General features: G+C 44.1%; 1 protein-coding gene across 2 annotated transcripts in view; it reads left to right on the top strand.

Moving 5' to 3' along the window:
* NEURL1 (neuralized E3 ubiquitin protein ligase 1) overlaps positions 1-26,549 on the top strand; it is a 359,707-nt gene that overhangs the window by 215,244 nt on the left and 117,914 nt on the right. Inside the window, exon 1 of one of the 2 annotated variants that reach the window (XM_082268399.1) lies at positions 12,059-12,182. The exons of the other annotated variant lie outside the window; for it this stretch is intronic. Coding sequence (XP_082124525.1) covers positions 12,149-12,182 — 34 coding nt within the window. The 5' untranslated portion in view covers positions 12,059-12,148. Of the gene's footprint in view, positions 1-12,058; positions 12,183-26,549 lie in introns of those variants that run through there. 2 annotated transcript variants of the gene reach the window in all.

Here is a 26,549-nt window from a genome sequence, read left to right as displayed (position 1 = left end):
TAAGGAATATACAGTAAATGTTGATTGAGAGAGTAAAGTGCCACTTTAATACAGTGATTTTAATACAGTGCATTTTCTAGCACTGATCACTGTATTACTGTCATTGGTTTCAAATAAAAGGGTCAAAAGTGTCAGTTAGTGTCTAATTTATCCACTGGAATATTACTGTCCCGCAATAGGTCGCTGACCACCGCCATTACTAGTAAAAGATAAATAAAAATTCCAATAAATATAATCCATCAATTGTAGACACTATATGGTTTGCGCAAACAAATCAATACACTTATTGGGATTTTTTTTACCAAAAATATTTAGCAGAATACATTTTGGCTTAAATTGATGAAGAAATTAGATTTTCTACATTTTTTATTGGATATGTTTTAGAACAGAAAGTAAAAAATATATATATATATTTTTTTTTCAAAATTGTCTGTTTTTTTTTATTGTTGTTGTTTATAGCACAAAAATTAAAAACCACAGAGGTTATCAAATACCACCAAAAGAAAGCTCTATTTGTGGGGGAAAAAAGGGCCAAAATTGTATTTATGTATCGCGTTGCACGACCGCTCAATTGTCAGTTAAAGTAATGCAGTGTCGTATCGTATGTACAATATGTATCAATGCACATTAAAGTGCAGAAGGCATACAAACACATGCCGTAAAGTTCCTAAGAAAGTGAAAGGGTCAGTGGGAAAAAGTTTGAAAAAGAAAAAACACTGGATAATGGAACTACAAGTGCAGCCGCTGTAGATCTGAGGATCTGAGGGGTACATGCAAGGAAATTTTAAAAAAAACGCATTTTTGCTTGCACATGATTGGATGATATTAATCAGCAGAGCTTCACCTCATTTCAGATCTTACCCTCAGATCTACAGCAACTACACTTCCAAATGCACTTGTAATGCGCAATGATTTTCCTTTAGTAAATCAACCCCAGTGTGTTGCAACCACAGCAATCAGATTTTACATATTAAAACCAATGAAAAATTTTTTTTTTTTTTATGTATTACTAGATATACTGTACTATGCAAATTTTTAATCTGTAAATGCAATCATTTCATATCTGTTCTTATGGAAATATAAAGTGTATGTAAATTCAAACTTTTTTCTAGATTTGTGATCACCGTTGAGAGAGATTTACCGTCTTTTTCTCCCGGTGTCCATTGTGTCTGGTGCTGAAAGCGATGTAAAATTGAAATGTGTGAGTTGTCATAGAAACAGGAGGTATGGGGAAATCTTGGATAATTAGACGCCAGTAGATCCATCCAAAGTGAAGGCATTTCCCTTCTTAAGACAGTTTTATCAAAACAGCTTTACCCATTCATTTGGGGGAAGTTTCTGGGGGCCCTTAAAGTGTTACTAAACCCACAACAGTAAACTCAGTCTGTATATCCAATAAAGCAGGCCTATTATACTCATTGTGGTTCCTTGCATTGTGTAAAAAGGCTGTTTGAACCTGTATGCACATATCCTCCTCATCTTGCATTGTCTCCATAACATGTCAGGATAAGACAGAGTTAATGGAGCCAGGCTGCACATGCTCAGTTCGGTGTGTATCGCTAGACAGTTTTATTCTTTTTTTTTTTCTTGGGAGAGCGCATGTGAGGGCCAATCAGCATTGTCCAGACAGGAGGTCAGGAGTCCTGCATCCTGATAGGACAGCCAGTGCAGTATGAAAACTGCTCCTTCAGCTTTAACCAGGCACTGATAGAAGTCACAAGACTGCTGTATACTGCTGATGAGAAAAGGTATTTAGCAGTTTATACGTTAAAAATAATTGAATTTCCATGTTCTGTGTACTGTGGGAGACCAGATATAGTGAATGCATGCTCCTGGGTTTAGTTACACTTTTAGAAGTTGGGGGCCTTGGGAAATTGCACAGTTTGGCCCCCAAACTCTATGACCTAAATGTAGCCTCTTAAAATAATACATATCCTGACTGTATATAAAGAGGTTTACAATTCACAGGGGAAAGTTTGCATAGGTTTAGCCCACGTTCACATTGGTCCGATTTGACATGCGATTTGACTTGTCAAATCGCACGTCAAATCGGAGCCAATTGCTGGCAATTGCACCGTCCAAATCGGTGCGATGCCAACTTTGCGGCACCGCTCTGATTCCCAAAAATAGTTTCTGTACTTCTTTTGGTGACTTTGGGGGGGGGGGGGCGATTTCCATAGACATCTGTACAGGAACCCCTACAGATGTCTGTAAAATTGCCCCCAAAGCCAGACTAAAATGCCGCACGATTTCAAAACGGCCTCCGTGTGAACCTGGGCTCAGATTCAGTGAAGGATCAGCACACAAAGGTGATGTGTACTCTGTACTGGAGAAAGAGCTGCTCTCACCTGTGATAAATACTGTGAGATGAATTAAACAGGATGTCAAGTCAATAAGTAGCTAAATGAGAATCCTGTTATGTTCCAGCAATGCAAGCTATTCATTCTCTGCTTGTTATGCAAGTTTGGGAAGAACCAACACAGGTTAAAAAAGTGTAGCTAACAATGTACAATGGTTGCTTGTAGGGTTGAAGCACTCTGCAAGGTTACCACAAGGTGAATTTCCAAGGTATAAGGTAAACCTCAACTCCACATTACAATGATAAAACAAAGAGGGGTTGGTGTATGAAAGCTTAAAGTGGAGTTCCACCCTAAATTTATACTTACCTCCATCTTCTCGCTCCGGGTCACCTGAAAAACAAATGGATAATCGCAATTTTTTTTTTTTTTTACTTACCTTGTAGAGAAAATATACTTACCTTACTTCCTTCTTCCTCCCCTCGGCGGCCACGGCGATTTGTCACTTCCTGGCTTTTGCAATGATTCCTGGGAGCTGAACGTCATCGCTCCCAGGAATCAATGCGCCTGCACCGGCCCAGACGTCAGTTCCGGGGCGCCCGCGTCATTCCCTTCTAAACAGCTTCTGGGCATGCCCAGAAGCTGTGGAGGGATGACGCGCGTGCACCGGAAGTGACGGCGGGGCCAGTGCAGTGCATCGTGGGACCGAAGAAGACGGAAGAGGACGCAGAAGAGGATCGCGCTGGCTTCAAGCTGCCCACACCTGAGATGGCAGCGCTGGACAATACATTTTCAAGGTAAGTATTTCTCCTAAAAGGTAAGTGCAACCCGGGACAGATCAGAGGCTAGCCATTGTGGAATGTACTAGCCCTGACTGTCTGGGGGGTATTTTTATTAAAAAAAGTATTCCCAGGGTGGAACTCCGCTTTAAGTAAAAGTCAAAAAGCAATAAGAGGCCCAAAATAATATAAATGTATTTAAATTTAAATGTAAAATTTGAGAGGTTTTTATGGTCACCCGCTCCACAGTAACTTCTGCTGTTTATAAATGCATTCCTTTTCTTTTTCCATAATTAAACTATATACAGCTCTAAAACCATGTAAAAACCAGCCTTATTCCTGAATCTTGAGGATTTGGTGGTGTGGCTGCCCTGGACCTTTCAGTTTCTTTTAGAATAGATTGATTACCAGGAAACACCTGCTATTGTTTATTCTTTTCCTCTTTCCTCGTACAGATAAATGGCTGTGATAGTGGATCTCTTTGTCCTTCCAGATGTTTTAAACAAATAAGAGCTGTTGTACCCTCTAGTGAGCATCCAACTCTCCATCTGATCCTACTTACGTGCACATTTTTGGAACATCGTTGCTCATTGTGGTGCATTGCCCATTCATTTTCAGTGGGCCCTCCGCAGGCCAAAATACCTACCTGCGTCATCTTTTTTTTTTTTTTTTTTCAGTGCACCACAAGGCAAAAGTTAGATGCATTGCAGTGCACTGAGAGGTAGGTACCTTTACTCCATATGTATGAATCACACCACACAATACATACCCAATGCTTTAATATGACTCTACCCTGTGATAAGCAACTCCCCTTATTTGTCAAAATTCCACAATTCCAATACTACAATATAAGCCCCGATGTTTTCTTTTTTGTTGTTAATTCTAGTAAAATCCCAGTGCTGCTGGTTTTAGCTCCAGTTGACAATGCAGAGATAAACCTAGGTCACACTTACCTGGAGATAAGCTTTAAGTCACGGCGAGGAATGCTCCCTACTTCTCATTTGCCCTAGTAGTGAGCAGTGCCTAGGTTTATGTGTCACACCTTAAATAAATGAGAGTTACAATGGACCCTCATTGTAGCTGCACAGTCTGCACTAATGGCATACCTCCCAACAGTCTTTAGATCTGCCAGTGTTGAGGAAACACCAATCTTTGGCTACTACCCTGTTGAGGTATGCCTGGGCAGCCTAGTCGAGTTAGTCAGGGGATATTCCTTTACATTTGTTCTTGTTGAACTGTATCGCTAAATTGTCCATGAAAAGCTACATCAACTGTTCTAAATAGGTGCATAATGGTTGCTATGAAAGAACTATGGTCAGAAAAGCACATGTGGGGTGTGAAGTAAAGCCACTCTAAGAGGTCTACTCGGTAAGAGAAGCAGAAGGAGGCATGTGGTTGCTATGGGTAACCAAGAACTAGTGGAAGAGACATTGCAGCCAGTCGTGGTACCTGAAATGGCAGAGGGTCCTTTGGTAGTGGGGGGGTCGATGATCTAAGTCCCTTCCCAGCTGTCAGTTTTCCAAAGCAACAGGGACCGAACCCACATTACCGAGACCCCTAGCCTGGCCATATGGTACAGAAGAGAAGAAATTAACGAGTGCATGCATGAGATGTGCACGGCGGGACCCCATTCTGTAACTGGAAATGAGGTGACAGAGGTATGCTGGACTGGTGGAGAGAGGGGGTGGCTCAGCAGTGTCCCTACTAAAATGTGGCGAATACACTTCTGTACAACTCTGTACATGTTTTTACTGCACACTATACAAGGTTCATCTCTACGCCTTGTACACTATAATGTTTGATTTTCACATGAGCGCAGTCCCTGCCTGGTCCCGGGCATTCATGAGTGTGCTCTGCTTGAAAGGTACCCCCACGTGCAGTGTAAGTGGCCCCACCCACAGGCTTTTCTACACCTGTTGCATCTTGCTAAATCGCATACCTATGCAATTCATAGATTGCAATCTGTACAGAGTGCAGTACCTTTTGTAGCTCTTATCAATGCACTACAATTACTATGTTGTCCATTATACTCCTGCCCCAGCACTCTTCCCACCCCATCGGACACCCCAAACTATCCTCCGTGAAATACGTTGTGGTATGTTTGTGGTATGCTGCAGTGAACTGAAAAGCTTAAGTTCAGTTCACAAATATTGGGCTAACAGTGGTGAAGGAAAAACTGTCCCTAAGTTGGTGGTGAACCTAAAAGGAAACAAAATGCCCTTCTATGAGGGGTGTTACCAAAATGAAAAAAAACTCCCTGAATTGGTGGTGTGACTGGAATAATAAAAAATGTCCCTGTGCCAGGGGTGTCACTGGAAGGAAAAAGTGTCTTTGGGTTGGTGGTGTCACTGAAAGCAAAAAATGGCCCTGCATTAGTCTCATAGATTAAGCACTAGGGGACGAAACGCATCTGAGGTCCTCTCCTATGGGTGGAGATCTTACACTACCTGGTTTTGTTTTGGTTACAGTGAGTTGGCTTCCTGGGTGCGATCTGTTGCTATTTTTTCTGTACCTATGTCGGGGATGTCACAGGAAGAAATGCACCTACAAAGCTCCTCCTTCATCCCCACCCCCCCCCCCCCCCCAGTACAGAGCTCTTCCATCAACCCCTCTCCCCCCCTCAACACACACTACAAAGCTCATCACTAGAGATGAGTTCAAGCATGTTCCGACACACGTGTGAACATGTCTGAGCTATTCCATTGTGAAGCTGTCAAAGCTGAGTCAGTCATAGGTGGCATTTTCTGCCCCGCAGCCTTGATAACTGATCACATACAGCCATGTGGCCATTTTATGTCAGTGAGGTCACAAGTCTCCCTGCCTCTTTGTGTGCATCAGCTGCAAGGCAGAACATAATTGTCCAATGGAGATGCAATCGTGTGACACCTTCCCATGGGTTCTGCGGATCCCAGCTCATCCCTAAATATCATGTGAAAAAAAGATTGAAAAGAATATGCTGAAAGAAAACTAATGCAGCCATCACATCAAAAGACTAGTAATGGGCAATAAATTACATTTCTGTTATTCGGTTTAGATATGCTTTAACCGCTTGCCGACTGCTCACAGTATATTTACTGCGGCAGTCAGCCCCTCACAGGCAGAGCGACGTAGGTCTACGCGCTAGCCTGTGAGGCTCTGGGGAGCGAGCGCGCGCCGCCGGAGGCGCGCTCCCGCCCGGTCTCGCGGACCCCCCCGCGCGTGTGACCGGCGGACTCGATGTCCGCAGGTCACTCGGCGATCGTCGGGGGAGAGGGAGAAAGTCAGGCGGCTAGTGTAAACAAGCCACCTGTCATTCTCCCCGGTGTAGAAACACTGATCACACGGTTCTACAATTTAGGACCGTTGATCAGTGTTCCTACAGCTCAAGCCACAGCCAATCACAGTAAGAATCACGCCCCTAGGGACACACACAGCCCCTCCCTCTCAAATAAAGTTAACCCCTTCACTACCAGTGTATTTTTACAGTAACAGTGCATATGTATAGCACTGATTACTGTAGAAATGTCACTGGTAACCCCAAAAGTGTCAAAAATGTTAGTCAAGGGTCCGATCTGTCCGCCGCAATGTCGCAGTACCGCAAAAAAAATCGCAGATCGCCGCCATTACGCGTTAAACAAAAAACAACAAAAATGACAAAAATCTTTCCCTTTGTTAGTAAACGCGATAACTTTTGCGCAAACCAAAATTTTTGCGATTTTTTTTTTTTACCAAACATATGTAGCATAAAACAAATTGGCTGAAAATGTTAAAAAAGTTTGATTTTTAAATTTTTTTTTGGGGGGAATTTCATATAAAAAAATTTGAAAAATATTGTTATTTTTGCAAAATTGACGCTCTTTTTTTGTTTATAGTGCATGATTAAAAAATCGCACAGGTTATCAAATACCACCAAAAGAAAGCTCTGTTTGTGGGAAAAAAAGGACGTCAAATTCGTTTAGGTACAGTGTCGCACGACCGCGCAATTGTCCGTTAAAGTCACGCAGTGCCGAATCGCAAAAATACCCCCTGGTCTTTTAGCAGCCAAATCCTCCGGGGCTTAAGTGGTTAAAGGGCAAGGTATAATTCTAGGTACCAAACACCTGCTAATGGAGGGATAGGTGAACATCACATGTGAAACATGAGTTTTAAAAGCATTATTTAATCCAAAACCAAAAGTGTAATATATTGCAGCTTACCAATCATTAGATGTGGTGGCTGCATTAATTTCCTTTTTTTTAGACTTTTCCTCTCTGTTTTTCTACTGGTGATCTGGACATTAACTCACCCCCTGTATTAGAGTGCCTCCACTCTGGAAGAATGAGAACAGGGGGTACCTTTGGACAGCATCAATGGTAATCTGGGGGAGTGTTGGATGTTCTAGCAGATTTAAAGCAGTTGTAAACGGCAGGTGATTAAAAAAATGACTCTCTGGAAGCTGTGGTGTACCTAGAGCATTTGGCACCCGGGGCGGATCCTATATCTGGCACCCCCCCCCCCCCGACTTTAAAATGTAAAAACACCCACAAAAAATGTAATGTTTTCAAGAATATTTTTTGCACATATTTCACAGCCCCCCATCACAGTGCCCCTTGCAGTCTGCCCTCCGTCTCTCTAATCACAGTTCCCCCTTTTGCACTCTCTGCCTCCCCTGCACAGTCCTACCTTCAGCATAGATAGATAGCTAATATTAGCAATGTGTTTAAGTTTGAATAAGAGATTGGAGACTTGCTAAAGGAGATATTCAGAGACTACAGACATAATACAGGAGATGGTCAGAGACTACAGACATGATACAGGAGATGGTCAGAGACTGCAGACATGATACAGGAGATGGTTAGAGACTGAGGACATGATACAGGAGATGGTCAGAGACTGAAGACATGATACAAGAGATGGTCAGAGACTGAAGACATGATACAGGAGATGGTCAGAGACTGAGGACATGATACAGGAGATGGTTAGAGACTGAAGACATGATACAGGAGATGGTCAGAGACTGAAGACATGATACAGGAGATGGTCAGAGACTACAGACATGATACAAGAGATGGTCAGAGACTGAGGACATGATACAGGAGATGGCCAGAGACTGAGGACATGATACAGGAGATGGTCAGAGACTGAAGACATGATACAAGAGATGGCCAGAGACTGAGGACATGATACAGGAGATGGTCAGAGACTGAGGACATGATACAAGAGATGGTCAGAGACTGCAGACATGATACAGTAGATGGTCAGAGACTGCAGATGTGATACAGGAGATGGTGAGAGACTGCAGACATGATACAGGAGATGGTGAGAGACTGCGGAAATGATACAGGAGATGGTCAGAGACTGAGGACATGATACAGTAGATGGTCAGAGACTGCGGACATGATACAAGAGATGGTCAGAGACTGCAGACATGATACAGGAGATGCTCAGAAACTGCAGACATGATACAGGAGATGCTCAGAAACTGCAGACATGATACAGTAGATGGTCAGAGACTGCAGACGTGATACAGGAGATGGTCAGAGACTGCAGACATTAGTACAGTAGATGGTCAGAGACTGCAGACATGATACAGTAGATGGTCAGAGACTGCAGACATGATACAGTAGATGGTCAGAGACTGCAGACATGATACAGGAGATGCTCAGAGACTGCAGACATGATACAGGAGATGCTCAGAGACTGCAGACATGATACAGTAGATGGTCAGAGACTGCAGACATGATACAGTAGATGGTCAGAGACTGAGGACATGATACAGTAGATGGTCAGAGACTGCAGACGTGATACAGGAGATGGTCAGAGACTGCAGACGTGATACAGAAGATGGCCAGAGACTGCAGACATGATACTGGAGATGCTCAGAGACTGCAGACATGATACAGGAGATGGTCAGAGACTGAGGACATGATACAGTAGATGGTCAGAGACTACAGACATGATACAGTAGATGGTCAGAGACTACAGACATGATACAGGAGAAGGTCAGAGACTGCAGACATGATACAGGAGATGGTCAGAGACTGAGGACATGATACAGGAGATGGTCAGAGACTGAGGACATGATACAGTAGATGGTCAGAGACTACAGACATGATACAGGAGATGCTCAGAGACTGAGGACATGATAGAAGAGCACTAGGGCGGCCGGAGAGCACAGACGAAACAGAGAGCACCGGAGGAGCTGAAGGGCACGGTGGGGGGGGGGGGGACTGGAGAAAATTAGGAGGGGGTTTGGAAAGCATTGTAGGGGGGTTGGAAGGTGCAGGGGGTGGAGTGCACTGGGGGGGGACAGGGAGCACTTGGGGGGGCGAGCAGGGAAAACCAGGGGGGTGGAGAGCACTGGGGGGGACAAGGAGCACTTAGGGGGGTGGGCAAGGAAAATCAGGGGGGTGGAGAGTACCGGGGGGGGACAGGGAGCACTTGGGGGGGTGGACAGGGAAAATCAGGGGGGTGGAGAGCACTGGGGGGGACAGGGAGCACTTGGGGGGCGGGCAGGGAAAACCAGGGGGTGGAGAGCACTGGGGAGTCAGGGAGCACTTGGGGGTGGGCAGGGAAAACCAGAGGGGTGGAGAGCACTGGGGGGGCAGGGAGCACTTAGGGGGTGGGCAGGGAAAAATCAGTTGGGTGGAGAGCACTGGGGGGGGGGACAGGGGGCACTTGGGGGCGGGCAGGGAAAACCAGGGGGGTGGAGAGCACTGGGGGGGGGGCAGGGAGCACTTGGGGGGCGGGCAGGGAAAGCCAGGGGGGTGGAGAGCACTGGGGGGACAGGGAGCACTTGGGGGCGGGCAGGGAAAACCAGGGGGGTGGAGAGCACTGGGGGGGACAGGGAGCACTAGTGGAGGATGAATGTGTGATTGCTGTGTGTAGTAGTGGAGGATGAATGTGTGATTGCTGTGTGTAGTAGTGGAGGTGCAAGATGAATGTGTGATTGCTGTGTGTAGTAGTGGAGGTGGAGGATGAATGTGTGATTGCTGTGTGTAGTAGTGGAGGAGCAGGGTGAATGTGTGATTGCTGTGTGTAGTAGTGGAGGATGAATGTGTGATTGCTGTGTGTAGTAGTGGAGGAGCAGGGTGAATGTGTGATTGATGTGTGTAGTAGTGGAGGAGCAGGGTGAATGTGTGATTGCTGTGTGTAGTAGTGGAGGATGAATGTGTGATTGCTGTGTGTAGTAGTGGAGGAGCAGGGTGAATGTGTGATTGATGTGTGTAGTAGTGGAGGAGCAGGGTGAATGTGTGATTGCTGTGTGTAGTAGTGGAGGAGCAGGGTGAATGTGTGATTGCTGTGTGTAGTAGTGGAGGATGAATGTGTGATTGCTGTGTGTAGTAGTGGAGGTGCAGGATGAATGTGTGATTGCTGTGTGTAGTAGTGGAGGGTGAATGTGTGATTGCTGTGTGTAGTAGTGGAGGATGAATGTGTGATTGCTGTGTGTAGTAGTGGAGGTGGAGGATGAATGTGTGATTGCTGTGTGTAGTAGTGGAGGTGGAGGGTGAATGTGTGATTGCTGTGTGAAGTAGTGGAGGTGGAGGATGAATGTGTGATTGCTGTGTGTAGTAGTGGAGGATGAATGTGTGATTGCTGTGTGTAGTAGTGGAGGAGCAGGGTGAATGTGTGATTGCTGTGTGTAGTAGTGGAGGATGAATGTGTGATTGCTGTGTGTAGTAGTGGAGGAGCAGGGTGAATGTGTGATTGCTGTGTGTAGTAGTGGAGGTGCAGGATGAATGTGTGATTGCTGTGTGTAGTAGTGGAGGGTGAATGTGTGATTGCTGTGTGTAGTAGTGGAGGATGAATGTGTGATTGCTGTGTGTAGTAGTGGAGGTGGAGGATGAATGTGTGATTGCTGTGTGTAGTAGTGGAGGTGGAGGGTGAATGTGTGATTGCTGTGTGTAGTAGTGGAGGTGGAGGGTGAATGTGTGATTGCTGTGTGTAGTAGTGGAGGTGGAGGGTGAATGTGTGATTGCTGTGTGTAGTAGTGGAGGATGAATGTGTGATTGCTGTGTGTAGTAGTGGAGGTGGAGGGTGAATGTGTGATTGCTGTGTGTAGTAGTGGAGGTGGAGGGTGAATGTGTGATTGCTGTGTGTAGTAGTGGAGGTGGAGGGTGAATGTGTGATTGCTGTGTGTAGTAGTGGAGGTGGAGGGTGAATGTGTGATTGCTGTGTGTAGTAGTGGAGGATGAATGTGTGATTGCTGTGTGTAGTAGTGGAGGTGGAGGGTGAATGTGTGATTGCTGTGTGTAGTAGTGGAGGATGAATGTGTGATTGCTGTGTGTAGTAGTGGAGGTGGAGGATGAATGTGTGATTGATGTGTGTAGTAGTGGAGGATGAATGTGTGATTGCTGTGTGTAGTAGTGGAGGAGTAGGATGAATGTGTGATTGCTGTGTGTAGTAGTGGAGGTGCAGGGTGAATGTGTGATTGCTGTGTGTAGTAGTGGAGGTGCAGGGTGAATGTGTGATTGCTGTGTGTAGTAGTGGAGGAGCAGGGTGAATGTGTGATTGCTGTGTGTAGTAGTGGAGGTGTAGGGTGAATGTGTGATTGCTGGGTGTAGTAGTGGAGGAGCAGGGTGAATGTGTGATTGCTGTGTGTAGTAGTGGAGGTGTAGGGTGAATGTGTGATTGCTGGGTGTAGTAGTGGAGGAGCAGGGTGAATGTGTGATTGCTGTGTGTAGTAGTGGAGGTGTAGGGTGAATGTGTGATTGCTGGGTGTAGTAGTGGAGGAGCAGGGTGAATGTGTGATTGCTGGGTGTAGTAGTGGAGGAGCAGGGTGAATGTGTGATTGCTGGGTGTAGTAGTGGAGGTGCAGGGTGAATGTGTGATTGCTGGGTGTAGAAGAAGAAGCAGTGCAGAGGGTTGCTCCTTGAAGGGAGATTCCCTTCTCTCTGCTATTTCAGGAAAGCAGTAGCCCCTCCCCTTTATGTAAATAAACATGACATTGGTGCTTGGAGGGGGCGGCTCTGTGGATGGGTGGGTGGGAGGTGTGTGCGGGGCTCCCATCGTGTCCCTGTGTTATTATTAGTAGTATCTCTCAGATGGAGGGTGCCAGGAGAGGAGCAACGTAAGGCTGGCTGCTGGCTGTGACCAGCACCACTGACTACTGCTATGGGAGGACAGGTCACCAGAGGCACCCTGTATGGTAAGCTGCATTCTACAGCCTATGGATCCCTTATGTCACAGCTTATAGAGAGCATGTATCTTCTGCCAGTGTGTGCCCATACTCTGTGCCCTGCTGTGTCCTCACATTTACTGCCATTGTATCGATCAGCTGCATTGCTGCACCCTGATTGTGGTATCTTCAGTGATCAGAGGGGTGATGGGAAATGTCTTTTATGCTTCTGAATAATTGATTGTTCCCAGGAGTCATTAGAGCGAATGGTGTGTCAGTGTACAGATGATACAGATGCATTTCCAGACCTTGTCTGCTGCTGGGTGATGACAGCTCCTATGCTGGACGATCGCAGCCTCTCCTGCCTGGACCATAGCCAGAGATGGTGATAGGGGGCTATCCTGTACAGGGCATGGCAGGTGCTGCTTCATGCTGAGCAATACTGGGTGGCATGGCACCCCTCCAGACATCTATACAATGCATGTGCATGAAGGTAATAATTCAGTGATGAAATAGTATTAGTTATGGAAATATTTGGTTTGGAAAAAAAGGATGTTTTAGGCTAGGTTCACATCTATGTGGGTTTTAGCGCGTTTTCAGAAGCGCAGGAACGTACGACAATCAATTTAAAAGAGAAGTATGGGAATGCTTTTTATTTTTGAATCATACTGGATGCAGCATTGGTCCCCCGCCGGCTCTAAGCCTGAGAACTGAGCCATCAAACGCCGCTGAGCGTTCACTTCTCAGAGCTCCCTGAGCAGAGAGTTGGTGACTGTCAGTCACCGCTCTCTGCCTCCCCCTCCCCCCCCCCCACTCACTGGAGTGCTGGGCTGTGGAGGGGGTGGGAGCGACTGGCGAATCGCTGAGAGCCTGTGCCAGGTGCCGGTCCAGACATGTGGGCTGGTCGTGCCATATGGTCGTGATCTTTCCCGAGCCTGGTCCAGCTCTGTGACGTCAGCCCACTGTGTGCTGAAAATGGGTCATAGGAGTGCAAAATGAACTGCACTCTAGTAATCCACAGGAGAAGTACAGCCAAATGAGCTTTTAACATGGTTTCCTATGTGTCCTGTTCACATCTATGCAGTCTCCTGCTATGTCTTTTTGTCTTTTTGGAGGAGGTGCAGAGACTTTTTTTATGCAGAAAGGTGTGTTTTTGGGTCCATAGAGTTCAATAGAAGTGCATCAAACACATGAAACCTGGATGTACATGTGTTCTTGGTGCATTTTTTGATAGGGTTTTGTGTTTAACAACCATTCTCCCCCTACAAAAAAAAAACACATGAAACCTAAAAATACATTAAAAATGCACTTCAAAAAGAATGGAAAATGTGCTGCAAAAATGCACCAAAAAAATGTATTAAAAGCAACACATAGGTGTGAACCCAGCCTTCTCCATCCTTATACACCATCATTCTAATGTACTGCAATATTATTGGGAAATACCAGTAACAATGAGTTCTATCTTCTACATCTCTGCTGGAAGTGTAAATGTTTCGGTAAGACTTGAAAATAGGATTTGTGAGACTAGGACCACACTAAGCAAGGCTAGATTTATGGAAAGAAGAAAGAAAAATTTTTTTAATGAGAAATAACCTGTATTAGAGGTTATATTGTATCTTTGTCTCCTTGGTCAGCTTAGTGTCTGTGAGAATCTGCTTGTATATAATAGAATAGTGTGCTACTGAATGCAGAGAAGACAATTTGGAATTTGAAATGAGCAGTGCATTTATTATTTTATGAGCTCTTTAGCCTCCATTCACACTTGAGCATAGCATAGGTAGGCAATTTTGAGGCTTTTTTGTGCATTTTTGCACGTGATGTGCTATACAGGCGTTTCTTTGGGGCATAAGCATGCTTTTTTGGCCCATAGATTTTTATTCTGGGAGCTCCCAAAAAACATGTTTAAGGCCCTATTCACATGGGCCATCTGAAAAAGCCCCTCTAAACGCCAGAACTGCTGGCAGGAAAATGCAGCATAAAAAAGCACTATAGCATTTGAACGTAAATGCATTTTACAGGTCATAATATAAAATCTATTTATGGCCATTGGCATACATTTCATATGCATAGCATAGCATATAAGCACTTTTAGAGGCATAAAGGCTCATTCACATTTTTTTTCTGCTGAAACGCTGCTCTCAAGAATACAGGCTGAAAAAAATCAACACAGGTGCAAACGCTCCTCTTCTAATACACCTGTAAATGCCTATGTGTGCATGGACACATAGGCTTACATAGAGATACTTTGACAGGTAAAAAAAAAAACTCAACGCCCATATAAGTGGCATTTTATGCTCTGTGTGCATGTGCCCTAATATACGTTTTTATGTACGCTCCCATTGACGTCACTGGGGCTAAAAATAGCTTATGTACCTATTTGAGCTTTGGGAGTTGAGCTACTGGCACCTGAAAATTAAAATGTGAATAGGGACAATTGCTGAGCAGACGATTTGCGAAGCGTTTTTGTGCTTTGAGCTAAAAAAAAAAAAAAAAATACATTCAGGTGGGAATGGGGGCTTAAAGAGCCAGTGTATCCAAAATTTGCTGTCAAGCTGAATGACCATTTCCCATAGGTATGGGTTTTTCTGACAGTAAGATTTCTACATAGGAGCTCCCCACTTCATTTACCTTCCGCAGCCAGGTCATGTTCCAGGTTTTACTCTTTGCATTGGATTTTTTTTATGTTCTATCTTAGAAAATACAACAGGAAGATTAGGGCTTCTCTTGCTGCAGCAGGGGTAGGCAAACTATAAAAATAAAAGCCAGTGTGTGATTCAGCAGCATTGTTTACCCATCACAGAAATATTCGTTTTGATTGGAATGTTCCCCCTTGTGTTCTTTTTTTTAATCCCCATTTATTCTGGTTTATTGTGAATGCTTATTTCTCAGCTGCAGCTCTGAGCTCCTGCTTATAACTCCTGCCAGTTCCATGCTATGCCTTTATTTTGAATACTTTATATATAATACATAGGAATACTTCCTTTGTCCTTACAGCAATCACTGCAATGCCTACATTATTGCAGGTAGGATTCTCAGATCACATTGTTTGTGATTATTGCTGTAAGCCTCTTTGGAAGCTTGCAGACCATTTGAGGATAGCAGGCATTTATTTGTACATTGTGTCTTGGTGTATTTTGCTTTCAGACGGTTCTAGTTATTGAGATGATATTGTAGATGCTTGAGGCAAATATCTGAATAAGTCTTTACAAAAGCATTTCACAGTCTACCCAAAACATGATATTTTACCATTGTAGAGCATAACATCCTATTAATACTGTAATAGTAAATTGCCATATAATTAAGAGAATGCGTTATGAGCAAGAGGTCAGATGTGTCTATTGTTTGACTTCCAGTCCGCATTCTAATTTAGGACGTGAAACTGAACCTGCTTGGTTTCACTAGGAGGAGCAGGTAGATTTACATGTAGATGTACACGTCTACATTTACGTGTAGATTTACACATTGATATATTGGGTAAAATGGGCAATTGTGTAAGAAAATTCCACCCAGTAACAAATGTCCCATCAGGTGGAATTTTGTAAGCTATACAATGTATTTTGTTTGCTGTCATCCTCCCTGCAAGTCTCTGCTGGTCGTAAATCATGAATATTGGGATCTCTGAGCTTTTATTACTAAAGTGGTGGTAAATGTTTTTGCTCTCAATATCTAACCAAAATCAGAGAAAGGTTCATGGGCTTGGGGATACGATGAGTGCGCTGGACATGAATCTGCTTGTAGTGGGTAGGGGGATGTGAAAGGTTTAAAGTCAACATGCTTCAGAGACGGAATTTTTGAGGTTTGAATTATTTATTTGTTAATAATGTACCTAATGTATTTCCAGCATTTGTTGGAAATATCTTTTATGGCCTATAGGCATGTGGTTATCACACAGTACATTTGCTGCTTAGGGCCTGCATTCTAATCACATGTACATACAGGTCCTTGGTGTTCACATGGGGATCATGTGTGTGAGTGTGTGTGTGTGTGTGAGTGTGTGTGTGTGTGTGTAAATATTCTGCAGAACCTAATTTTGGTGCAGCATGAATTTGAGATCAAATATTCCAGTTGTCATGTAAAGAAAAGGACATAATTGTATATCTTGATATGATGAGGCCACCTGCACAGCAGTTGTTCTGTCAGAAAGATGTAAATTTAAATTTATGTCATTATTCTACTTTTCAATGAGTTTTCATGTGCTGATTTGGGGGCCAATGTGTAAATGTGACGTTCAGTGTAGTAATCTTCATTTATCATAGAGATGTGTGGACAGCTGTCAAAATCAGTGGAGCTATGCGGGTATGAAGATCATAGTTCTTCATGATTGTGAAAAGTTCAGTTCTCTTCACAGTCACAGGTGAAATCCTTAATATCGTAAATTGAAAATGGTTATCATTGACACACCTGTGTTCCTACCCGGAAGTTGAAGGGTGTTTGAGTACTTTTTCAGAAAAAGGCCTCTTTCACACGGCCGCTATCACCCCATCCGTTTGCGGGTGATATACGGACACAATGCATGTCAATGGGATTGCGGATGACAATCCGCTGACATCCAATTTGCGTCCTTTCAGCTCTGTTCCGTTTTTTGGAATGGAACAGGACCCTATTTTTCTTCCGTTTAAAAAATGGAACAGATGCAAAATCGGATGTCAGTGGTGTCATCCGCTGACATCCGCAATCCCCATAGACATACATTATGTCCGTATATCATCTGCAAACGGATGGGATGATATGCGGACATACGGAGCGGATGACACAAGTGTCATCCATGTCCGTAAAAAAAAAAGTGCCGGAGCGGAGAAAAATAATGGAGTGGCCGTGTGAAAGAGGCCAAACACTGCTTCATGCTACATTTTCTGCATTTTGATATAGCTGCCATTAGTTTTATTACTTCAGTATATAGTTGTAACTAGATATGAAGTAAACAGGTAGTGAGGAACAATTGTATTTTCAAAGTCAAACCTTTTAATGGACAAACTAAAGTATGCATTATTCATAATAATATAATATGTAATAATATAAAATACATGAAATATCCAGAAGAAAAACTGAAAATTGGAACCTCCTTATATTAGCTGCAGCAGAGTAGAGAGCAAAGTTCCATTCATTCACATTGGGCACAGGGCATGATTCCAAAAGCTTGTACCTGCAAATGTATATATAATCTAACAGTCTTGACTTGAAAGTAAAGTTTAAGTTTAAGTTATGGGCTGTATGCACAGACATTAAAATGAAATCACTGGACAGGGGACTCTCTAATTCTATGAACCTGTCTCCTTTGGGTGACTTTTCCTTATCCCAAGGAAGTCATCATTGTTCCCCTCTTTGCTTGGTATTTCTTCCCATTCCTGGACCCTGCAAGTTGCAACCACAAGGCCAGTTCCTCCTGCTTGTTTAGTTCCTGAATTGATGCTAGCTTATTACCTCAACTTCTCAAATAGAACCCTCTTTGAAACAGCTACACCTTTTGGCTCTTTGGATTTGTACCACTAAGGTATCCCTCTTTGTTTTCTATGGAGAAATATCCTCCTTCATGACACATGCTGATGTTTTCGGACCCAGGGTAATGTTGATCCTCCGTTCCCATGTTACTTGTGTCCATACATTGTTTTCGTATAAGTTAACATGTACATTTTATGAAACCAAAAAGTGTATTGATTGAAAAAAAATCACTGAACTGGTAGGCGTGATATATTCTGAGCTCCACTGGCACTCCAGGGCTCATTGAATAGAGGTCTTCTCTTCATCCTCTTCCGCATTCATATAATTGATGCTCGTGCTATATACAGTTCCACATAGTGGGCTTGTATGTTTGGAGTTTTAAACTGTCAAGCAACCAAAAATAATCTTTTAGTTTTGGGTGGAATCTGGTGAGTTGAGTCATCCTATGGCCCCTTACATCTCTTGGTGACTTTAGCACCGAGATCTCCCTGTCTGAGCTCCTACCTTGTTTTTCGCCCACTTAGTTCTGAGTGCTCCCACCACTTTGATTGTTACCAATTTTCTTCTTGCACTCCTCATATTGTAAAATAAATTAAAAACACTGATTGTAAGCAGCAGGGCCGCTGATAGGGGGGGGGGGGGGGACCACCAGCCCTCTTGTAGGGGGCCCAAGCTCACAGGGGGGGCCCACACAGAGAGGGGAATTAGTGATGGACAACAAATACAGAAATCTTCCTCCAGCACCTGAATCTGATCTGTCCCTCTCCCTGCTATCAGCTTTTATCTGTTGAGAAAGAGACAGTTGTCCCTCACTAATCCCCTCCCTTGCCCCCCTCCTAGCACTTATCTCTGCTCAGGAGTTTATTTGTAAATTGTAACTTTGTTTCTCTCTCTCTCTGTCTCTCTGATCACTGAGCTCCAACTGCCCAGCCTGTATATTTTTCTCATCTCATCTTCTTTTTTATTTAACACAGTTTTTTTTTTTAGATTTAGCAGGAATTATGCAAGTTATGTTATATTTGTGTCTGCTAATAGTGATTTTGTTGTAATTTTAGCTAAATATATCTTTAATATTTTCTTGGGGGGCCCCCTGCCAGGTAGTCTGTACGGGGCCCCGTGATTTCTAACAGCAGCCCTGGTAAGCAGAACCCCTGTCGTGCGAATTGGAGGGCGGGGGGGGGGATGGTGTGTGCACTGAAGCCCCCAATTGAATTTAATAACTATTTGATTGTTTGAGTCTCCATAACTGCCAAAAATAGAAAGGAAAGCTTTGGGAAGACTCCACTTTTAAGGCTAAATAGCTTCAGTTTCTGCTTTCAGAATAGTAATGTATAGAATTAGACTTGCTTCACTATGCATTTAAACAATCCAAGAAAACCAAAGCCACTGTGTCTTCAACTTTGCTTCATACAAGCTGATAATTCTTAATGATGTGTACACTGCGATCACATCTCATGGAGGTTTTCCTAGGCCGAGTGCAGCCATCACATGCACATCTCATGTGGGAAGAGGGAGAGAGGACCCTGTGTGTGTGTACGTGCAGAGATTAATGATTAAAATGTGCAAATCTCCTCAGGGGGCTTTGTGCTAGCTGGAATATAGAGCCAGTATTAATTTAGATTGGTAGCTGGACAGTATAGCCCCAGATTGCTTTAACCCTGTCTCTGATGATTGTACTGTGGACGTGTGAGGGTTAATAAGAAGACTTGGAGCAGAACTGGTAATAATGTGCGCTTATGTAATAGCGCTGGAAAATGTTGTAAAGCAGCATCCAATTTTGCATTGCCTATGTCCATAAAGAGCCTTTTGTTTAATAAACGATGAAATGTTGCCTTCACATTTATGGACAGCTGTTTTTAAAGTGGACCTGTCCTTGACTGATAAAAACATTAGCTGTTTTGTGAGAGTCAGTATTTCAGTGAATATAGCCAATCGCTTCAGTTCAGTGGCTGCATAGATGGATAAAACTTGTCAGTGCCATGGCCTAAGACGGATGTCCATCCTTTACTGCAGCTTTGATCTGGAAGAAACCAAGAAGCAGCAAACAGTCAGTGTTTTCAGATGTTAGTGTTTTGGTAGTATAGGAGGGTTTAAAAGCTGAAGTTCACTAAAGGGTTTGGTTGTATGGGTAACTGCACACACATGATAAATATATTTCATATATTAAATGTATTCGTTCTGAGTATACTGCTCAGTTTACTAAATAAAGCCATTTGTGTCGAACGTGGTTCAGGTTACCTTATGGGCCCATTGTGCATGTGTCTGCAGGTCTTCTTTTGTATTGACAATATAGTTACATAGTTACATAGTTAGTGAGGTTGAAAAAAGACATCAGTCCATCCAGTTCAACCTATGATGTGTGTGCGTGTTTGCTTTTAACCGTACATTGTATACCCCTGTATGTTGTGGTCTTTAAGGTGTCCATCTAATAGTTTTTTGAAACTATCAATGCTTGTGGAAGAGAATTCCACATCCTTACCCCTCTTACAGTGAAGAACCCCTTACGCACTTTAAGGTTAAACCTCCTTTCCTCAAGTTTTAGTGAGTGGCCACGTGTCTTATTGTATCTCCTTTCTCTGAATAGTTTGTTCCTTATGCTCGGGTCGCCAGTACAGTATTTGTACATTGATATCATATCCCCCCTCAATCGTCTCTTCTCCAGAGAGAATAGGTTCAGTGCTTGTAGTCTTTCCTCATAGCTGATGTCCTCCATTCCCCTAATTATTTTTGTTGCCCTTCTCTGGACTTTCTCCAGTTCCAGCACATCCTTCCTGAGGACCGGTGCCCAGAACTGGACAGCATACTCCAGATGTGGCCGGACCAGAGTCTTGTAGAGCGGGAGAATAATCTCTTTATTTCTGGAGTGAATCCCGTTTTTTATACAACCCAGTATTCTGTTGGCTTTGCTTGCAGCGGCTTGGCATTGCATGCCACTGCCAAGCCTGTTGTCTACCAGTACCCCCAAGTCCTTTTCCATCCTAGACTCACCCAGAGGTTCCCCCCCTAGTCAGTAGCTTGCTTTCTGGTTTCTGGCCCCCAAGTGCATTACTTTACATTTTTCAACATTAAATCTCATCTGCCATGTAGTTGCCCACCCCGTTATTTTGTTCAGGTCCGCTTGCAAGGTTTCCACATCCTGCATAGAAGATATTGGCATGCCTAATTTAGTATCATCTGCAAATACTGAGATTGTACTAGATATCCCCTCCTCTAGATCATTTATGAATAAATTAAACAGGATTGGTCCCAGGACAGAACCCTGGGGGACCCCACTTTCCACACCCGCCCAATCCGAGTACTCCCCATTAATCACCACCCTCTGGACTCTCCCCTGGAGCCAGTTCTCTATCCAGGTACTCACCTTATGGTCCATACCTACCTTCCTTAGTTTGTACAGTAAGCGTTTGTGGGGAACGGTGTCAAAGGCCTTTGCAAAGTCCAGATACACCACATCCACAGGCTTTCCTTTATCTAGGTGGCAGCTCACTTCATCGTAGAAGGTTAATAGATTTGTTTGGCACGAACGATTTTTCATGAATCCATGCTGATTACTACTTATAATACCATTTTCATTACTAAAGTCTTGTATGTGGTCCCTTAACATCCCCTCCAAAATCTTGCAGACTACTGATGTTAGGCCGACCGGCCTATAGTTACCCGGGATATATCTCGGCCCCTTTTTAAATATTGGTACCACGTTGGCTTTTTTCCAATCAGCTGGCACCATACCTGTCTGTAAACTATCCTTAAAGATCAAGAATAACGGCTGAATGGGCTGAATGAACGGGCTCTTCACTGGCCTCCTAGAAAAAGTCTACATGGACTATTTTGGCCAACACGAAAGTGCATAGTACATTCACATCACTGTGGTGCACTGAAGGACAGACCCATTTATTTACATTGTATGTATTCATTTGAGCACCTATAGGAATAAATCGCAACATACACAATACCACACACTGTGAAATGCGCATGTTAACACACACCATAACACAGACATGCATGAGGAGCACTTAAAGTAATCTTTTTACTCAAGATGCACACCTTGACAGCAAAGTTTCACACCATGGCCTGTTAGTATGGTCATCCTCTATATGGTCAACTGTGACTTGGCATTAAAGCCTATTTGGGGTCATATTTGATGTATAACTCTAAAATGTATAGTTCCTTTCTGTTAAACCATGTATGTGTGATGCCTAAGTAGAAGTGATTTTTTTTATTACCCTGTCTTAAGCTTCAGTATTTTCAGGCAGTTCTGTGGCTAGAATCCCCCCCCCCCCTCCCTTCAAAAGAAGATTACAAATACTTACCTCTCCATCAGCCAGTGACTTGTATCTTTGCTTTATTGAAGATTTACGGAAACCAAAACATCTGCATCCAGTACTTCCAAGTCCCCTGTTGTATTACATAGTGAGGTTTAAAAAATACACCTGTCCATCCACTTCAACCTAAGATGAGTGGATACGTGTTTATGTCAATAGTACATAGTATACCCCTCTATGTTGTGAGTGTTAAGGTGCCCATCTAATAGTTTTTTGAAACTATCAATGCTCCCTGCTGATACCACTGCTTGTGGAAGAGAATTCCACATCCTTACCGCTCTGACGGTATAGAACCCTTTACGCAGTTTAAGGTTAAACCACTTCTCTTCTAATTTTAGTGAATGGCCACGAGTTCTTTCATATTCCCTTTCAATGAAAAGTTTGTTCCCTATGCTAGGGTCACCAGTACAGTATTTTTACATTGATATCATGTCCCCTCTCAAGCATCTCCTCTCCAGAGAGAATAAGTTTAATACTTGTTGTCTTTCCTTATAGCTGAAGTCCTCCATTCCTTTTACTAGCTTTGTTGCCCTTCCCTGGACTCTCTCCAGTTCCAGCACATCCTTCCTGAGGACCGGTGCCCAGAACTGCATGGCATGCTGGAGATGCGGCCAGACCAGCGTCTTGTAGAGTTGGAGAATTATCATTTTTTCTCTGGAGTGAATCCCCTTTTTAATACATGCCAGTATTTTGTTGGCTTTGCTTGCAGCAGCTTGTCATTGCATGCCATTCCTGAGCTTGTCTACTAGGATCCCCAGGTCCTTTTCCATCTTAGATACCCCCAAAGGCTCTCCCCATAGTGAGTAACTTGCGTTCGTATTTCTGGCACCCAAATGCATTACCTTACATTTTCCAACAATAAACCTCCATTTGCCATGTAGATGTCCACCCCATTATTTTGTTCAGGTCTTCTTGTAAGGTTTCCACATCCTGCGTAGACGTTATTGCCCTGCCTTGTTTAGTATCGTCTGCAAATACGGAGATTGAGCTGTTTATCCCATCCGCTAGGTCGTTTATGAATAAACTAAACAGGATTGGTCCCAGGAACCCACTTTCCACACCAGGTCATTCCAAGTACTACCTATTTATCACCAGCCTTTGGACTTGCCCCCGAATCCAGCTTTTAATCCAGGTACTCACCCTATGGTCCATACTTACGTACCTTAGTTTGCACAGTAAGCGTTTGTGGGGAACTGTATCAAATGCCTTTACAAAATCCAGATACACCATATGCACAGGCCTTCCTTTATCTAGATGGCAGCTCACTTATTCATAGAAGACGTGCGCTGTGGTTTCACGCTGCGGGCACTACTGTGTCCCATAGAGACACCACAGCATTGAGCAGGGGACTAGGCATCTGACACACCTGAAAGTGTGATGCATGCAGAAGATTCTGCCGGCTCCATAGGTCTTTAAGAGAGAGAAGATCTAAGCCACCCCCAACTGGAGAGATAAGTATTTATAATGTTGGCAGGGGACATTTTTATTCCTGTTCAGTTCTAGCAACATAGAGATGGATTTACTAAAGGCAAATAGACTGTGCACTTTGCAAAGTTGCAGTTGCTCCAGAGCTTAGTAAATGAGTTAAAATTTCACTTTACAAAGAATACCCAAGGAAATACGCAAAAAAAAAAAAAAAACAGGTAAAGTGCTCAGTCTACTTGTCTTTAGTAAATCAACCCACAATTCTTTGGAAATGTATGTTTGTTCCAGGACAAAGACTCAAAAAATACTGGTATATGCTGTAAGCTGTTAGACAAACATCACAGTCAGGTAACTAGCATTTTCAGAAGCAGATATCCGCATTGTTGTATTCCCTACTAAGTTTCTGTCCTAAACCCAGAAGAAGAAAATAATGTAACGGCAGTCACCAGGACAGGGAAGCAGAGACAGATAAAAAATTATGAACAAAATAATTTCTGTCTCAGTCCCCACTGAAGAGATTTGTCAGCATCTTATGTAGAATGAGCTCCTGTTACTAGAATAGTGTCAGAATATAGACCCAATAGAGGAACAGGCAGCCAAAAAAAAAAAAAAAAAAAACACACCTGCCACAAAGCCTAACTCCAAAAGTTTGACTAGAGCTGGGCTAGGTTCACACATGTGCGGTTGGTGTGGCTCGTGTTGTTGTGCGCGTTTGCAACAGCCTATTCATTTGGGTGGCTACTGTATCTGCGGGAAACACAGAAAAAAGGTCCCTCCACCTTTTTAAAATTGCAGCATTGCAGAAATGGCATGGTGCAAAAGCATTTTCCGCACCCAAAAACACGCTACATTATCAGATGCGTGCATTAATTCTTAATGGCACCCCCGTGTGTCTGCTAAAAAGCAGTGCGTTTTGCCTTCAGGTGCAGGAACGTGTGCGATTTACACACATTCCTGTACCTGCATATATGTGAACCTAGTCTTAAAGTGTAATAAAACCCACAGCACCTCTGCCATTAAAATGCACAACCATTCCAATGAATTGAATGAATACTCCTAAGCATAGTTTGTATTTTTTAAATTCTTTTTGCCCCCTCTCCCTATTGAAGCCAGCGCCATCTTAGAAATTGTTCCCCTTTGCTTCCCTCAACTGTGCTTCTGCCCACCGTATGCATCATCTGTGAGTCTCATGCATGAGAATGCAGGATGAAAGAGAAGAATCGTAAGGGCAGACCACCTTGCCAGAGAGGACTGTGACGTAAAGAACAGCAAAGCACTCTGCGAATTATGGCACAGCTTTAGTTCCATGAATTAGAGGGAAAAGGCACATGCGCGTGTAATGTACGCGGCACACAATTATACTGATATCTACAGATGAGGCCGCTGGGCAGAATTTTAGCTCTGGCTACATTATGTGTGTAATAGAAGCTTGCTGGTGGGTGACAGTCTTTAAGATGTGGATCCGTTTCACATCAAGATATGTTAAAGTGGTTGTAAACTCTAGTCATGATATTTGAACGAAGCACATATATATGTAGTGTTTACTTGCCTCTCTGTAAGGCTCTAATGGTTTTTTATTTCTGGTGCTTTGTTCTTCTGCTATCAGCAGGAGTCTTTTCTGATAAGTTTTCCCGACACTTGAGATAACGTGACCTAAAATTTGTGTCGGGGAGGGAGTTTGTTCATCTGCCTATGTGGAGGGGGGTGTGTCCCTTTCCTCCAATCAGCTCTTACACAGAGTAACTGCAGCCTTTCTGCCCTCTTCTCTCCTGCTGACAGATTAAGAAAGCCTTTGAAAACAATCTGTACTTTTGAAAGGGTGTAAAGAGGGTAAGACTGCAGTTAAACATGTATAACTTATGTAGAAGTAATTGTTTTATCTCTGTGTGTATAATCTGAGGTTATTCACTTCATTGGGTATATGGGAGCGTTTACAACCACTTTAAAGTCATTGTAAAGTCTCATTTTATTATCCCTCCCTTTGAGTTCCCCCACAGCAAGCAGCTTGCTATGGGAGCACCCGACATGAATCACAGCTCCGTGTATCTATTCAGACACAGAGTTATGGTTCGGCCCCTCCCCCCCTCTCTCCTGATTGGCTAGCTAACCTTGATTAAGCTTTGCGCTATTGGCTCCTGCTGCTGTGTCTTAGCCGATGAGGAGAGGAGTCCTGGGCGGCTGAGACAGTTTGTTATGAGGCAGGTGGAAGCCTGTCGTGCAGAGAAGGCTTACTGTTGCCAGTGGGCGGAGCTTGGTTGGAAACCCGAGGTGAGTAGCACAGGCTAACCTGAGGTGCGGGATCTAAGCATCCACTGGTCTTCACCAGAGCCTCTGATGGTGAGGATAGATTTGGCTGCAGGTGGATACCAGGTCGCGGTCCCCAGGGTCGCCCCACCAGGGGGTAACCGGTCAAGGTCCGAAGGTGGATGAGCCGACAAGGAGAATCCAGAAGAGTAGTCAAAATGAGCCGGGATCAGGACAGGCAGCAAACAAGCGAAGTCAGGGACGAGCCAAAGGTCAACAGGTATCAGACAGGAAATCAACAGGAAGCAGGTTCAGAACACAGCAAAGTGCAGTGCTGCTGAGCTGTTTAACCACTTCCCGCCTGCCCTATTACAGATTGACGGCGGGAATGTGGTTGTATTATCCTGACCGGACGTCATATGACGGCGGCAGGACAATACAGCTCTGGGCGCCCCCCGGGGGCGCGCAGAGCGGCGATCGGTGATGCGAGGTGTCAGCCTGACACCCTGCATCTCCGATCTCCGTAAAGAGCCTCTGACGGAGGCTCTTTACCATGTGATCAGCCGTGTCCAATCAACAGCCGTTGATCGACTCCCCTGACAGGGGGGGGGGGTCGGCACTGGTAATCAGATCATTGATTACCAGTGCAGACCCTCGGGGGGGGGGATTCCACTAGAACCACCAGGGATGCCCACTATGACCCCAGGGATGCCCACTATGACCCCAGGGATGCCCACTATGGCCACCAGGGATGGCAATCAGGGCTCAGGGAGCCCCCCATTGCCCTCCCCATCAGTGCTGCCCCCCAGTGCCCTCCCTATCAGTGCTGCCCACAAGTGCCCATAATTGCCAGATTTCAGTGTCGCCCACAAGTGCCCATTATTGCCCACCAGTGCCGCCTATCAGTGCCCATTAGTGCCCATCAGTGCCACCCGTCAGTGCCCATCAGTGCCGCTCATCAGTGCCG

The sequence above is a fragment of the Pelophylax lessonae genome, assembly GCF_965119305.1.
Source record: "Pelophylax lessonae genome assembly, chromosome: 9".
Lineage (NCBI taxonomy): Eukaryota > Metazoa > Chordata > Amphibia > Anura > Ranidae > Pelophylax > Pelophylax lessonae.
Note: the sequence above shows the minus strand (reverse complement) of the source record. Positions and strands in the feature narration are given on the sequence as shown.